This window comes from Python bivittatus, unplaced genomic scaffold (genome assembly GCF_059951505.1).
Source record: "Python bivittatus isolate LINGU-HERP-01145 unplaced genomic scaffold, Pbiv_v1 ctg000190_np1212, whole genome shotgun sequence".
Lineage (NCBI taxonomy): Eukaryota > Metazoa > Chordata > Lepidosauria > Squamata > Pythonidae > Python > Python bivittatus.
Genome location: NW_028277042.1, coordinates 3,972,288 through 3,988,462, shown reverse-complemented (window position 1 = coordinate 3,988,462; position 16,175 = coordinate 3,972,288). Strand labels below are relative to the sequence as shown.

Genomic DNA, 16,175 nt, shown 5'->3' with positions numbered 1-16,175 from the left:
GAAAGAGACTTTTATCCTTCTTTGCTTTGCTAACTTCCTTTGTGGGCTTTTCAGTTTCCTTTGTAGGCTTCTTAGTCTTCTCATCTGGGGTCATACTTTCTTACAGTGAGAGACATGCATTCAGGAATCTAGACCTTGACAGTTCACAGCAGCGTTTGTAGTCAGCAAGATCTGGAACGGTCCCTTCCAATGAGGAGCTAAGCAATTTTTTTCCTTTCCTTTGAAACACTTTTTTTCAAAATCCAATTGCCCACGTCCAAGGATGACACGGATGCAAAGGTTCTTTAGGCAAGGCAGCTGCAACCTATGAATGGCAGTTCCTGAGGGTAAGAATAAGAGCTTGCCAGAATCCAACATATGAATGTTTTGTAAATGAAGAGAAGAAAGTGGGGGGAATTTCGTATGGCGATAGTCCAGTTTGTTTAACTGCAGTGGCTCTTATAGACATGAGAGCGAACAGTAGACAATCTGGCCATTTGAAGTTGGTTCCATTTCAAAGCTTAGCAATTTTGTTTTTTAAGGTGGAGTTAAAACGTTCCACTTTTTATGATGGGTGGTCAGCAATCAAACATTGAAAAATTCCTCAGGTACAGGCAGCTGGGGGTGCCAAGCAGCTTTTTCCTTCATACAGTCCAAACCCCCTTGGGACAACTTGCGCACATAAATTGGTTAAGGTCAGCCCAATTAGGATTATAAGGCTCAATCATAGTTTCCAGTACTTCCTTAAAATTTGCTGGTTCATCTCAGATGTTAGGAAATGAGCTGGTTATGTTGCAAATTTCAGTCTGAGACCACAAAACATGAACATAAATCACTTTAGGAACTAGCTGGCCATTAACATTCTGTGAGGATCCAGGCATAGTCCTAAGGGGAAACTGCCCTATAGGTCGTTCAGAGAAGTCAAGGGTCTATTTTGCACGGGGAGGAAAAACCAAATCTGCCCCCTTGGGGATAGAAGAAAAGGGAACAGAACTACAAGTACAGAGAGCTACTTGATCCCGAGTTTGTAAATCAGAAAGAATAGATACCACGTTAGGAGAAAGTTGCTGGGTAGGAACAGGTGATGAAATCAAACCCCACTTCAAGACCCAGAGTCTGACTAACTTTGTCTACTTCAGCTTTAAGAAATGACTGAGGGCTTATGAGCAAGCTATCTGTGGCTTGCAGGTTCTTTTGTAACTCCTGAATAACCATGCAAAGGTCAGTAGAGGGGCGGAAAGGCACGGGCACAAAGGAAGGCAAAGACTCCTCGTCTGGAGCATCCTCCAACTTAGACTTTGTATTTCCCATGACCCACAATAATAATCACAGGTTGCCAAAATAAAAATCAGCCTAATTCAAAAGGTCAGCGAAGCCAAGCATAATTGCCGTAGCACAGCAAACAGGCTACAAAATTTCATAGCCAGGCACAGTTGCTTGTGGTTAATTTAACAGCTCAGATGCTTGTGGTTACTTTATTTTTTTTCAATTCCCTTTTTCTCAATCACTTCTCCCAACAACCGCTTCGTCCATCTCTGGCCATTTTCCTCGCGGACAAATGGAACCACAGATTGGGACCCCGTACTCGCTTTGTACCTTAGATGCGTCTCAAACATACACAATCTTTAAAAAGGGAACGTTTAAATCCTTCAGTGTTTTGTTTCTCCTTTCTCTTTAAGCCCTCTCACTCACCAGCAATCCACACAGTGACTACAAGAACAGCAATCACACCAACACTGGCAATCACAAAACCAACACATCCAAAAGAGGGACAAGCTCCACATTCATAAATTGTCAAACACACTCTCTTCCACTGAATCTGTGGAGGCACGAGAGTTCCATCAACTGCCCTTGCATTCCAGACACCCCTGGTCATCGACCACTGGTCTTGCAGGGAGCTGGGTGTGGCTGCAATTGATTTCTCACTCACCCCTGGTCCACAGAGGGGATATATAAGGCAACTAACACACACACACCTTTCTTTCTTTTTTTTCCCTTGTTGTTGCGCAACCCTGGGTTTAGTGGAAACTAGCCCTTGTCAACAAGACAATCCTTATCTACGGAAAAGGGCCGGTCCCACTGTGCAAGCCAGCAATGGCAAGGGACACCACACCTCGGCAAGCCTGCCGACCCTTATCTACAAAAAAGGTGGGGGACCTTTAGTAGTCAACAACTGATCCAGCAGAGGCAGTGTTGTAAACTATTAAATTTATATGTAAAATCATTGGATAAAAAAACAAACAGGCCAAACCAGCGACCACACAAAGAAAAACAAAAAACAAAACAGCCGGAAAGGAAACAGACACATAAGCAAAGGCAAGTCAATCAGCAAGCAAGCATGTTTGCATAAAACAAATTCCAAAACTCAAAACAACGGCATTAATATTCAGTTCCAAACTGTCACTTCTTACTTCCTCTTTTTTTTTTTTTTCCTTTTCTTACAAAATACACCTCGGTGTGACCTTGGACCACAACTCTTCCTCCGGAGGTGATTAGCTTCCTGATGCACCGGCTTCGACAGGGTCCCAGCAACAGAAACACCTGAACTGTTTTGCCTTCAAGCACAGCAATTCCACTTCTAAACTACTCCTTATATACTAAACTACTTGTCAAAAATTCCATAAAAATGAAAATTTCTCATGGTACTTCCCAAGAAGGGAGTTCCTTCTTACCTTAGAACTTTGAAGCAGCGGTGTGGGTAATTCCAGGAAGGAGCAGCTGATAACCTATGTTCAGCTTGTCCCTTCCCGGCCAATGCACCAAAACTGTCAGGGAAAAAAACCACATTAAACACGGGAGGCAGACACACCAGAACATGAGCCACTTCAAAGTTCTAAAAGCTTTATTAAATTGTTAGTTTGACAAGCAATAACCAAAACTCAATCGTCAACACACAAAGTACTTATGTAAATTCACATTGCAATGTGGATCAACATGAGCAAGCTGTCAGGCAAGACAGCTTGACCAAGTGGTCCCGAGCCCCTCTTTGCAATCCTTTTTATCCTCAAAAACCGCAAACCACAGACATGACTCCCAGGATTAGCAACTGATTCATAACGTTCCCAGTGCTAATCTTACCACACTTCCCTGTTCCATTTGTCCTTTTCCCATCAGCAGTTTGCTTAGTCTTGCAAGTTACCAATTTCCTGTTATTGCCCAAAAGGCCATGTTTTAGCTAGCTTGGCTTTTATTAAATGCAATCAAAATTAACATTAAAACATTTGTTTTTAATCTGCGCTCAGTCGTTACCGGCTCTGCAGTGACTGCTTGGACGAGTCAATCAAAATTAACATTAAAACATATAGAAGGCTACTAATAATTTTCCTCTCACACTGCCTTTGGGCAAACAGGAAATTAACATCAGGATCCTCTGGAAAAAAAATGCTTTCAAAATATACTACCTACTTGTCTAAAATGCCAGAAAACATTTCATCCAAGACTGCCTCACAATTCACCAAGCAAAAGACAACCCTGGTTATTCAAATTTGCCATGCCTGGCATCAAAGGCAGTTAAGTATTCATGTCCCTCCTTCGTACTGAACTAGTAAGAACTTCTGGAGTCTAACCTTCTATAAAGGTGTGCCTTTTGGGGTTGGTCCTGGAGATCCAAAATAAATCCAGTAAGAAAACATTTCCCAGGTTATTCTCTTGGTTTATCATTTCTATTTCCCTTTTGTTTTTAAAATTTCAGCCAGTTTCTTTTGTATATCCGATAAAGCATCCTTTTGCAAATCATTCTCTCATCCTGTCATTTGTAGTTCCACTTTTGGTACTTTCTCTGTCTTGTCAGCTAAAATTTGTTCCACATTTGTCATTCTCTCATTGACGTCTTTTGGACATTGTCTATCCATAGAAGCAGATATCATTACTGACAGCGATGATATCGTAGTTACTAATTTCTGGCTCCATTCTTCATCTTCAATATTTCTGATGTTATAACATTTTAAGTCATCTTCTACGAACCCATATTAACTGACATTAAGAATAGGCTCACTTTTTTTTTTTTTCCTGAAAAAAGAAGAAACTCTTTAGTCTCCTCTAGTGTCCAGTTTCCCCTTCATGGATCACTGCCTTGTCGTGGCGAAGGGGCTTGCGTAACTCAGTGAAGCCATGAGCTATACCATGCAGGGCCACCCAAGACGGACAGGTCATGACAGAGAGTTCTGACAAAATGTGGTCCACTGGAGAAGGAAATGGCAACCCACTCCAGTATCCTTGCCAAGAAAACCCCATGGACAATGTTAAAAGGCTAAAAGATATGACGCCGGAAGATGAGCCCCTCAGGTCGGAAGGTGTCCAATATGCTACTGGGGAAGAGCAGAGGGCAATTCCAAGTAGCTCCAGAAAGAGTGAAGTGGCTGGGCCAAAGCCGAAAGGACATTCAGCTGTGGATGTATCTGGAAGCGAAAAGAAGGTCCGATGCTGTAAAGAACAATATTGTATAGGTACCTGGAATGTAAGATCTATGAACCAAGGCAAGCTGGATGTGGTCAAACATGAGATGACAAGATTGAACATCAACATCTTGGGAATCAGCGAACTGAAATGAACAGGAATGGGTGAATTTAATTCGGGTGACCATTATATCTACTACTGTGGGCAAGAAACCCTTAGAAGAAATGGAGTTGCACTCATAGTCAATAAGAGAGTGGGAAAGGCAGTAATGGGGTACAACCTCAAAAACGACAGAATGATCTCAGTGCGTATCCAAGGCAAACCATTCAATATCACAGTCATCCAAGTCTGTGCCCCAACCACTGATGCTGAAGAAGCTGAAGTTGACCGCTTCTACGAAGACCTACAACACCTTCTAGAACTAGCACCAAAAAAAGATGTCCTTTTCATCATAGGGGATTGGAATGCTAAAGTAGGAAGTCAAGGAGTAATCGGAATAACAGGCAAGTTTGGCCTTGGAGTACAAAATGAAGCAGGGCAAAGGCTAATAGAGTTCTGTCAAGAGAACAAGCTAGTCATAGCAAACACTCTTTTCCAACAACACAAGAGACGACTCTACACATGGACATCACCAGATGGTCAATACCAAAACCAGATTGATTATATACTTTGCAGCCAAAGCTGGAGAAGCTCTATACAGACAGCAAAAACAAGACCAGGAGCTGACTATGGCTCAGATCATGAGCTTCTTACTGCAAAATTTAGGCTTAAATTGAAGAATGTAGGGAAAACCACTAGACCACTCAGGTATGACTTAGATCATATTCCTTGTGAGTACACAGTGAAGGTGATGAATAGATTTAGAGGATTAGATTTGGTAGACAGAGTGCCTGAAGAACTATGGACGGAGGTCCGTAACATTGTACAGGAGGCAGCAACTAAAACCATCCCAAAGAAAAAGAAATGCAAGAAAGCAAAATGGCTGTCTGATGAGGCTTTACAAATAGCTGTGGAAAGAAGGAATGCGAAAAGCAAGGGTGAAAGGGAAAGATATAAGCAACTGAATGAAGATTTCCAGAGAATAGCAAGGAGAGATAAGAAGGCCTTCTTAAATAAACAATGCAAAGAAATTGAGGAAAACAATAGAATGGGGAAGACTAGAGATCTCTACAAGAAAATTGGAGATATGAAAGGAACGTTTAGTGCAAAGATGGGCATGATAAAGGACAAAAAGGCAGGGACCTAACAGAAGCAGAAGAGATTAAGAAGAGGTGGCAAGAATACACAGAACTATACAAGAAAGATCTTAATGTCCCTGATGTCCACGCTGGTGTGATCACTGACCTTGAGCCAGACATCCTAGAGAGTGAAGTCAAGTGGGCCTTAGGAAGCATTGCTAACAACAAAGCTAGTGGAGATGACAGTATTCCAGCTGAGTTATTTAAAATACTAAAAGATGATGGTGTTAAAGTGCTGCACTCAATATGCCAGCAAGTTTGGAAAACGCAACAGTGGCCACGGGATTGGAAAAGATCAGTTTATGTTCCAATTCCAAAGAAGGGCAACGCCAAAGAATGCTCAAACTATCGCACAATTGCACTCATTTCACATGCTAGCAAGGTTATGCTCAAAATCCTACAAGCTAGGCTTCAGCAATACATGAACCGAGAACTACCGGATGTACAAGCTGGGTTTTGAAGAGGCAGAGGAACTAGAGATCAAATCGCCAACATTCGCTGGATCATGGAGAAAGCACAAGAGTTCCAGAAAAATATCTACTTCTGCTTCATTGACTATGCAAAAGCCTTTGATTGTGTGGATCACAACAAACTGTGGCAAATTCTTAAAGAGATGGGAGTACCAGACCACCTTACCTGTCTCCTGAGAAATCTGTATGCGGGCCAAGAAGCAACAGTCAGAACCGGTCATGGAACAACCGATTGGTTCAAAATAGGGAAAGGTGTACGACAAGGCTGTATACTGTCACCCTGCTTATTTAACCTATATGCAGAGTACATCATGAGAAATGCCAGGCTGGAAGAATCACAAGCCGGAATTAAGATTGCAGGGAGAATCATCAACAACCTCAGATATGCGGACGATACCACCCTAATGGCAGAAAGTGAAGAAGAACTAAAGAGCCTCTTGATGAGGGTGAAAGAGGAGAGTGCAAAAGCTGGCTTGAAACTCAACATTAAAAAATCTAAGATCATGGCATCTGGACCCATCAATTCCTGGCAAATAGAAGGGGTAGAAATGGAAGCAGTAACAGACTTCATTTATTTGGGCTCCAAGATCACCGCAGACGGAGACTGCAGCCATGAAATTAAAAGATGCTTGCTCCTTGGGAGGAAAGCTATGGCAAGCCTAGATAGCATATTAAAAAGCAGAGACGTCACCTTGCCGACAAAGATCCGCATAGTCAAAGCTATGGTTTTTCCAGTAGTAATGTATGGCTGTGAGAGCTGGACCATAAAAAAGGCCGAGCGCCGAAGAATTGATGCCTTTGAACTGTGGTGCTGGAGAAGACTCTTGAGAATCCCCTGGACTGCTAGGAGGTCAAACCAGTCAATCTTAAAGGAAATCAACCCTGATTGCTCATTGGAAGGATCGATAATGAAGCTCAAGCTCAGATATTTTGGTCACGTAATGCGAAGAGAGATCTCTTTGGAGAAGACCCTGATGCTGGGAAAGATTGAAGGCAAAAGGAGAAGAGGACGGCAGAGGATGAGATGGTTAGATAGCATCACTGAAGCAATGAGCATGAAACTGAGCAAACTCAGGGAGGAAGTGAAGGACAGGAAGGCCTGGCGCAATATGGTTCATGGGGTCACGAAGAGTCGGACATGACTTAATGACTAAACAACAACAACAACAAGTGTCCAGTTTCTAAAATCATCACTTATCTTTGTTGTGACTTGCAATTTCCAGGATAGCCAAAGTAAGTCTGTTTCTCATGAGAAGCTGTTTATTTCTATAGTTAATTCCAAAATCTTATGGTAAAAATTGATATTCCAAATTTATCTGGACCCTTAATCCATTTATAACTCTCTTAGATCAAAATCTTATTTAGCTTTTTGCTGTTTCTTACAAATTCTTTGAGTTTTTCAGCTTATAATTCATTTTTCTTTTGTTCAGACTTGACAATAAACTCACCAATGAAGACTTTTCAAACTTGTCATTGCAAAGGTCTCTAATACATTTAAGATGGTTTGTAGGCAATTTCCAAAAGTGATTAGAAAGTGAAGTTTGCAAACCTAGTGTCCTTTAAAAGGCTCTGCCATGGTTGCAAGCAAGTAGGATGATCCCGTCATCTCTTGGGGCTCAAACCTGTGGAAAACCACAGTCCTGCAGTCTCCTTGCGATGAGCAGGCTGTCTGGAGCACAGATGGGCAATCTCCCATCCTCTTCTTATCCAGAAAGATTCCAAGGAACGGTCCACGCACTCGTTCCTAGCTCTTTGCCGCGGTCATCAACTCCTCTGTCTTGGGTCTGTATTAAGTTCGCCATATCCTCCCCTGGAAGTCTGGATTGTCAGGCCCAGCCCAAGAACAACAGTGAAACAGTCCAGTTGAGTACAGTTCTTTATTGCTTACACCTGATAGACAGAGTCTTGCCAAACTCAATCTATACTACAGCAACTAGTGGATATACCCTGGGAGATTCTAGGGAGTGGCTGTCCTGAACCTCTTTTGCCTCCCACACTCCCCTTGAGGACTCCATTGTCTCTTGTCTCCTTTCCCCTCCCCTACCAACACCACCCCCAAAAAAGCCCCATAAGATGCACACTGGGTCACAAAAAGACGTTTCCTCATCCCACTGGTAAGTAACATAAAGCTGTCCTAGTTAGAGGTCAAGCGTATACCCGAGAGACTGCAATAGGTCTTCTTCCAAGCCTCCCCAAGGAGTTTTCTAAGCAGTGAGTGACAAAACTCAGAGAGTCCACTACACATGTGCCCCAGTGACCACAAAGATCAGCCCACAGAAGGAGGAAGGGTATGAGCCATGTTTCAGAAGGGACCCTCCTTAGTTTTCCTGAGAGTAAAAGGAGAGGAGGGGAGAAATACCTGCAGGCTTGCAGAATTCTGTTAATGTAATCTTACAACAAAGAGAGAGCTGGTCCTCCTGGTTATGCTTATTATCTCGACTACCTCACAGGGTTAGAATAATAGTAAGTATGTTGTGTTTGCATCACAGCCTTGCAGCCCTGTAACGTAGACCAGACTAAGAAATTTGAAGCATTTGAATGGGACCTTCAAATAGAAGGGGAAAAACAACAGTTGTTAGATCTTTCAGTTTCTCTTCAAGAAGGATCAACTGGGCAGTTTAATTCCCTACTAACCTCCAGCTGTGCTTCTCCAGCTAGGTGAATAGCAGTAGTCATATACGATCCAAAGTTCCTCTAACATCAAGGAAGCAGCTACCTCCAGCACGCAAAATTGCTCACTTCAAACAAAACAGATTGCTCTCCATATTTCTCTGAACAGACTCAGTTCTGCTCACTGGGTCTCTAAAAGAGCAAGCAGAGTTTCTCTGGGACAACTTCTCCATTGCCAGCATCAACAGGCCAGATGCACGACCCTCATCAGTCCCCATTGGACCCCAGAAGAATATTCCTGTGCCCCAGCCCCTATGCCCATGTGTGGGAGGCCCAGTAGAGTCTTTGAGACACAGGCTCCCCTGCTGTTCCCCTCACAGGGACTCTAGGAGGACTCTCACCCACCCCAAACTGAGGATGTTTCCAGGCAGAGAGAACAACTTTTATTTGTCGCTCCTCTTACCTGGTAAGAACTGAACTATATCTTCCCAGGTTGCTTCCCTGTGTGTTTATATTTGCTTCCTGTTTTACCTGTAGTTGAAGATTCTAACTTACTTACTTACTGGTATTTTATGTTATTTTAATGTATCATTATTGCACTTTTCTATTCTGTATTTCATTCTTAAATCTTGTACATATCTTGTATCTGTATATACCTGCCAACATATATGTCTGTATGTCTGGGTATGTATGTATATATATATATGTGTGTGTGTGTGTGTGTGTGTATATATATATACACACACACATACACACACACACACACACACACATTTAAACACACATATCCTTACTGTTTAGGTTTTATATAATTATATTGTCTGCCCTTATGTCTGTAATAGAGTGAGTTGATCTGATTTGATTTGAAAGAAGTGTACTCTCCCCCACCACCCACGCGCACATCCCAAGGCAGGAAAGATCGACCATCCGAAGCATGAACAGTTCCTGCAGAAAAGAGTGCACAGAAAGAGCCAGAGAAAATAAATCACTCAACTCCATTTTGGAAGGGAGAAATTCCAGGTTCTTTTGACCCAGGATTCCTCTCCCTTTGACTGAACACAACATGGAATTCTCTCAGCTTCTGCTTCCATAATAATGGAGATCTTTGGCTACACATAAAACAAGGAGGTGTATGGAGGTTCTGCATGTGTGAAAAGGAGTTATCTAGCAACTGTGTACAGGAAGATCCTCATGGTGTTTGTTTCTTGACCTGGCCTTGCCTGTTGGGTTGACTGGCAAAGAGCAAGGCAGGTGGGCTCCTGGAAGCTAGGAGGCCCTTTGTCACCCACTCTTCATATCTCCCTGTTCTGGAAGGGCCCCGGATTCTCCTGCCATGAGGAGCCATTTCACAAACCAGCTGCGCACTATGCTCTTCTCCATTCTTCCTTCCAGTAACTTTGAAGAAAGAGAGCAGAGACCGGGAAAAGTGAATTCCATCATCATCATCATCATAAACAAGACTGTTCATCCACTGGATCATTCAGCATAAGGTAGCACTTTATTTCTAAAGAAGATCTTAAATGGTGAAGTTGAAGTAAAGATGGCCACTGGCCGTCGGAGAGAATGAGGTTGTCTTGCAGTTCCTCACCTAGACCTATTCACTTGGCTGGCGACATTTCAGCGACAACTTAAAGGGAGATGGGGATTGTGTAACCGCAAAGTGTGGTGTAAAATCTGGTGCTTGTGATTTATCTGGCCATGATAACTGGACGTTTCTGAGAATGCTGGTGAAGAAGAGGAAGAGCTCCATCCGAGCCAGGTTTTCCCCTAAACAGACTCTTGGTCCTGAAAAGTCAAAATGAAGGAGAAGAGAGCAGCCATTCAATCACCTGAAGGCTCCAACCTTTTTCAACTGCTGGACCTGTTTGGTCCTCCATACAATGATCCCAAATCTCACCAGGTTGCCAAAGTTTCTGAGTTTTTTTGCCTACTCCCCCTCTCTAAAGGACTTACTTTGGATGCAGCAAGTCTTCTATTGCTTAGACTGATATTCTCAGGTCGGGATTCATTTCCTTCCTCTCTTTTCCTGCTTGACTCTGACCTGGGCAGTTCAGGTGCTTACCTGTCACGTTCTTTCTCCCTCAGGCAGAGAGCGCAATTCAGGCTCTTCGCTGTACAAACACTTAACTAACTCAGCCTTTCTTGTGACAGGCCATTTTTCTCAATAAAGATTAGATGTATTGTTCTTTCAAGCCTGCAATGATGCAAAACCCTCTGGCCCAGACTAGTGCAAATATCCCAACTGCTGCAATTCTTGCAATCTGATCCCTTCCTCGCAGTAAACACTATTAGAGGAAACCTCCTGTGAGCATCTTGCCAGGAAGAATCTATTTCCTCTGAGGCAGCTGCTAAGAGCCAGACACGAGGATTGTCTGAAGGTGGTTCAGGAATTTACCATTTCCTCTGCTGTATCTTGGCCCACCATCTCCAAGGAGAGATTCACACAGAAAACCTCCCACAATGCTTTCACAGGCACAGGTGATGAGGTGCCCAAAGTGAATTCCATGGCCACAAGGAAACATTTTTCCACTGTTTGGAATGACCGCATTCAACATGATTACCTGTGTTTTTTTAAATGCCATTTCCATATAGGACACTGAACTATAAGCTGTGTCCAGGAGCTGATTTCCATAGGTCTCTAAAGAAAGGTTGGGTAGCTTGGGGCTCAGTGTGGTGCAAGAATTTCCACTAAAAGTTTGTGTGTGTGTGTGTGTGTGTGGGTGTGTGTAGGAGAGAGAGAGAGAGAGAGAGAGAGAGAGAGAGATGGAATAATTCACCTCCTGAAAATGCCAAAAAGGCTTCCGGCTTCACAAACTCTCCCCTTTCATTCAGGAAGTTGGAGGGGTTGAACTCATCTGGGAACTTCCACTGAGATTCATCACAATGGGCAGACTGCAGATTGACCAAAACCATGGTGTCCTGCACAAGCCAAGACAAGGAGGTCAGGTGGAAGAATGCCCTCGTGGTCAGACCTGGCTCAGAATGCTACTGGCTAAGCTTTCAGATAGACCCCATTGAGCTGTGGTTGAAGAACAGGTGATGAGGGTGAGAAGGAACAGGGAGGAGTTATGGATCAAGCAGAGCTGAACTCAGTATTAGGAAAAAGGGGAGCAAGAATCAAGGCAGAAGATGTGGTCAGATACATTACCATGAGCTACCATCCACCACTCATAAGGAAGAATTGCTCAGGTTTCAGAAGCCATCTTTGCTGCAAGGTCTTTAGAGAAGCCCAGGAAATTATGCCAACTTGCCAAAGCACACAACAGAACAATTGGTCAATAAGCCTATTGCACTTTCATAAAAGGAGGTCCAAATGCAAGTCCTCTTATCATTTGACTGTGACTTTGTCTTCCTTCCATATGACAGAACAGGATTGACCCCAACTTCTTGCTTTCCCTTGCTCTTACTTACAAACACATACCTCAGGTCAGAAAGATACAGATGGACACATGCAGATTCACCAACATTTCACTTCATGGGAAAGAATTAAAGGTTTCTGCTGTTACCTTGGGAATTTTATATCCAAAAAGCTGTACATCTTGAATGGTTGCGTGAGGTAGTCCAAGAGGAGCAACATTTGAAATGCGTTGGATTTCATGAATGACGGCATTTGTGTAGGGCAAGTGTTCTCTATCTTCATATTTCAGGCTTGCATTGTTTCCCAGAACAGCGTCTATTTCCTTCCAGCATTTCTCTGAGGAACCAAGAACTCAGTTACCTTCTGGAAAATATTTCACTGACTCCATGTAGACATGTTTGGTATACTTCCCAGTCAGGTGAGCACCAGAAGTGATGAGATAGCAGCTCACTGAATTCCCAGCCATGATATTGACTCCCCAGTGCAGGACCCTTCCCCATTTCTCACAATTATGCCTATTACTTGAGTATTTGTAGTCATGAAGACTGTTTCATAATTCTTTACCTTGGATCTCTGGAAAGGCCATCAAATAGAGCAATCCCCACAGAAGTGTTCCTGCCATTGTCTCTGTTCCAGCCAAGAATAAATCAAACAGTAAGAGTCGTAGTTGCTCTTCTTCAAAACTGGAACCTTTCCTCTCTGCCTATTGTTAGTTAAAAAAAAAAAAGAAGAAAGTTGTTAAAATCAAATGGAAAAGGGATTTTCTCTCACTCCTGTCTTCTTTTTAATACAGTTGATAACATCAATTTAAAAATGGGATTTCATTCTAAAAAGTAAGCCTAAAATGGGAAAGGAAAGAGGGAGAGGAGAAACCAGCATGTTCTTCCAGTGACAATCCATCGTGATAGATAGAGTTCAAGGAGAAGATGAGAGTCCCTCAGAACTGGCAAAGAGGACTTTCTTCCTTGTCCTCCCTCTGCTGCATCCTGATGGACAGATCTATGTTAGCTGGCTGGGTTTGCACAACATGCAAAGCAAAGGCACGTAGCTCCACTCACACATCATGTCCGACAGGCAAAAAGTGGACTTGGCACAACATCTAGAAAAGTCACTGGATCCTTGTTTTTGTTGTACTTTCACGAGGTGTAATGTCAGGAAAACAGATTCAAGATGAGAGGAAAAGAAAACAATGCAAAACCAACAACAAGAGACTGAGAAAACTACCTTCTGCATTTCTTCCAAATACGCATCAGTGAAATCCCGGGGTTCTCCAGGAACCAGGGTTGCCTTGTGCTCCTCCATCTCTTTTTCAATGAAAGCTTCTACTTTCTTTGCAGTTGTTAGTATTCTCTGATGGGGCAGGGGAAGCCTCCTCACTAAGGGCACCGTGTTGTAAAGCTGCCAGCAAACAGAAGAAAAGCCAACTTGATTAATTCGACCATAATAGAGACTTCTCTGTACAATGTATTGAGCAGGGGAAAAAAATCCCTTGCCTTGTAAAAGTTCAATATAAATATTTCTTATTCACAATTTCATAGGGACCCACACATCCAAATAAGGTAAAATTTCAATAAAGAAATTTTGGAAAATTGCAGGCTTGAACCAAATCACTCAGAGGGAGCCTTCACCCAGTGTCCTGGCACTCTGATGAGATGCTGTTCTAATTGGAAGGAAAATCAGAAATTCTTCAGGATTTGTGAGACATGGAAATTCAAGTTCTCACTAGTTCTGCATTAATTCTGAACATTCATCTGGATTCTTGTTAAGGATACCAAGGCCCAGGGTCCCACTGCCATTTCAGAACTTTGATGTATCTCGTGCAGCAGAGTTTTGAGGAAGGCGTTGTCATATTCAAAACGTTTCCCAAATATTATGGTAAAAATTATGTTGGTGGCCGCAATGTCCACAAAGTCATAAGGATCAAAAGGTACACCTGTGAAATAAAACAAAAGGAAATATATCTCTATAGTTCCACCCTCCTGCATGTTCTTTTAGGGGAGTCACAGTATGCTATCCCTTAAGCAGCTTTACTGGTTGCCGAGGCATCATTGGAAGACCACAAAATAAGTCCACTATAGATTCTGGTTCTGTGATCAGCTCACCATGAACTTTGTGGCAAAAGAGTGACCAAGATCAAATGCTGCCTGCTATTCTCAATCTTTTTCTAACAAATAAGAATCATGCTGAAATTTTTAAAAACTGCATCAAAAAGTGTTACCATGCGAGATAGGTCAGACAAGTAGCAGAATTGGAAGTACCAGCTCTACCTAATGTGCAAGGAAAACGACTGCTTGGGACTATCAATGCAGAAAATATGTCTACGACATTATCATTACCATATAACTTTTGGGGCAGCAACAATAATTAGGTGACAGGCTCCATACATGGAAGGAGGTGGTGAATGAACAGTCAACAAATGCATTTCTCCTAAGGAAATGTTGGTGCTCTTCAGTGATTCAGAACCTGAGTAATCCTTGAAATTTCTGCTTTCCATCATGAACTGCTAAATATGTATTCTTAGTCCAATCTCAATTTGTTGCTATGTTGGACTTAACTCCATTGCAAACATATCCTGGTAAGCATTGCCAGTAGAGATGATTGCCTTTTAACCCAACACTTCTGGAGATCACTGCACTGAGGAAAGGCAACTAGGCCGTCACAGAGGCAGCATGGAGCATGGTGGGAGGTAAGCCCAGTGAAGGATGGCAAGGAGCTTTCCATGAAAACAGAGGTTGGCAACCCGGTATGTTTCTTAGGTTAGCCGTTTTATATATGATGACTCTCCCCCGCCCCCCGCCCCCAATTTTCTATGAAGATCCAAAAGCATTCTCAGAATTCTAATTAACAGCTTCCAGCCAAGGAAGTTACAGGACTCCTGCTTTACAAATATGACAAACACAGAGACAAAATGAACAAAGTGTCTTAGAATCTTGTGAAACCAGAGTCCTGAGCTTCTCCCACCCTACATCAATACACACACGCTGTGGTCAATTTGGAGGTCAACTGAATTGTTTCCTCTGGAAAAAGAATCAACACTGAAATGACAATTCCCCAGCCATCCCATGCTGTCCCAGGAGAGCTTACTTGTCTTTTCAGTGAACGCCTCAATCAAATAAGTTGCCTCCTCCAAGATCTTTTGCTCCATTGATTTTTTGCCCACTCCAAAGTGTCTGAGAAGCATCAGTGAAAACCTCCTTTGCTCCTTCCATACTTCACCGTACTTTACTGCCAGTAAACCTAAAAAATAATCCAACAGTCATTCACCCATATCTTTTTTATAGGTAGCGATTGTTTGATTGATTTTTAAAACAAAGTTATATTTTCAAGAATGATAGTATCAGTAAATCCTCAGAAAGTTACTAAAGTTATACATTTAAAGCTCAATTAATAAAACATAAGCATACCAAGGAAAATACCTTGAGTAGTTGTTTTATGGCATAAGAAAGAAGTATGATTTTTTTCAGCAGAATGCCAAAATCTGTACTATATTGTAATTCATCAATGTTTAAAAAGAAAAAAGAAGAAGGGAGCTAATTCTAACATTTAGAGATTATTCCTTCTCTTACTGGAAACTTTTGGTCAGCACTCCAGAATGCAGAGGACAAGAAGAGAATAGAAATCTTTATTGTCATTGTACTACTTGTACAACGAAATTAAATGCCACCCCAGTGCAGCTTTAAAAATATAAAAACCATAGAACACATAAAACACATAACACACATAAAACATGAAACATATAACACAACCTTCACATTCCATATTGCACAACCCCTGATGCTGCATTAATACAAGGGATATTGGTAGCTGGATAACAACTGTGAGGCAGCTGGCAGTAAGGAAAAAACACCTCTGTAAGAGATCACTAAACATTCAGCAGTTGTATACCACCCCTGGCTGCAGAGCTAACATTATAAAGAGCTTTAGTAATGAGTGCACAATAGGAACATGAGAAGAGAGGAGAAACTCCACAGGTGCAGCTGGCGAGCTGTGTGCAAACAGTGCGCATGAGCAAGAATCAGGGAATAAATGATGTAAGGACACTGAAAGTGATAAGGATGGCACGTGCAGGGGTCTCTTTAGTATCCCAAAAGAGCGTAGCTATGGAGTGGAGGCCAATGCAAACGC

General features: G+C 42.4%; 1 protein-coding gene across 6 annotated transcripts in view; it reads right to left on the bottom strand.

The window, feature by feature from the left end:
• The window catches only part of LOC103064101 (cytochrome P450 2J6-like), a 34,606-nt gene that overhangs the window by 7,060 nt on the left and 11,371 nt on the right, over positions 1-16,175 (bottom strand). For 4 of the 6 annotated variants that reach the window (XM_088135954.1, XM_088135952.1, XM_088135953.1 and 1 more), the window contains 7 exons: positions 15,135-15,287; positions 13,823-13,983; positions 13,275-13,448; positions 12,615-12,753; positions 12,199-12,386; positions 11,470-11,611; positions 10,169-10,477 (listed from right to left, as the gene is read on the bottom strand). In XM_088135954.1, coding sequence (XP_087992080.1) covers positions 10,287-10,477; positions 11,470-11,611; positions 12,199-12,386; positions 12,615-12,753; positions 13,275-13,448; positions 13,823-13,983; positions 15,135-15,287 — 1,148 coding nt within the window. In that variant the 3' untranslated portion in view covers positions 10,169-10,286. Of the gene's footprint in view, positions 1-10,168; positions 10,478-11,469; positions 11,612-12,198; positions 12,387-12,614; positions 12,754-13,274; positions 13,449-13,822; positions 13,984-15,134; positions 15,288-16,175 lie in introns of those variants that run through there. The other 2 variants (XM_088135956.1, XM_088135955.1) reach the window with 2 other exon arrangements.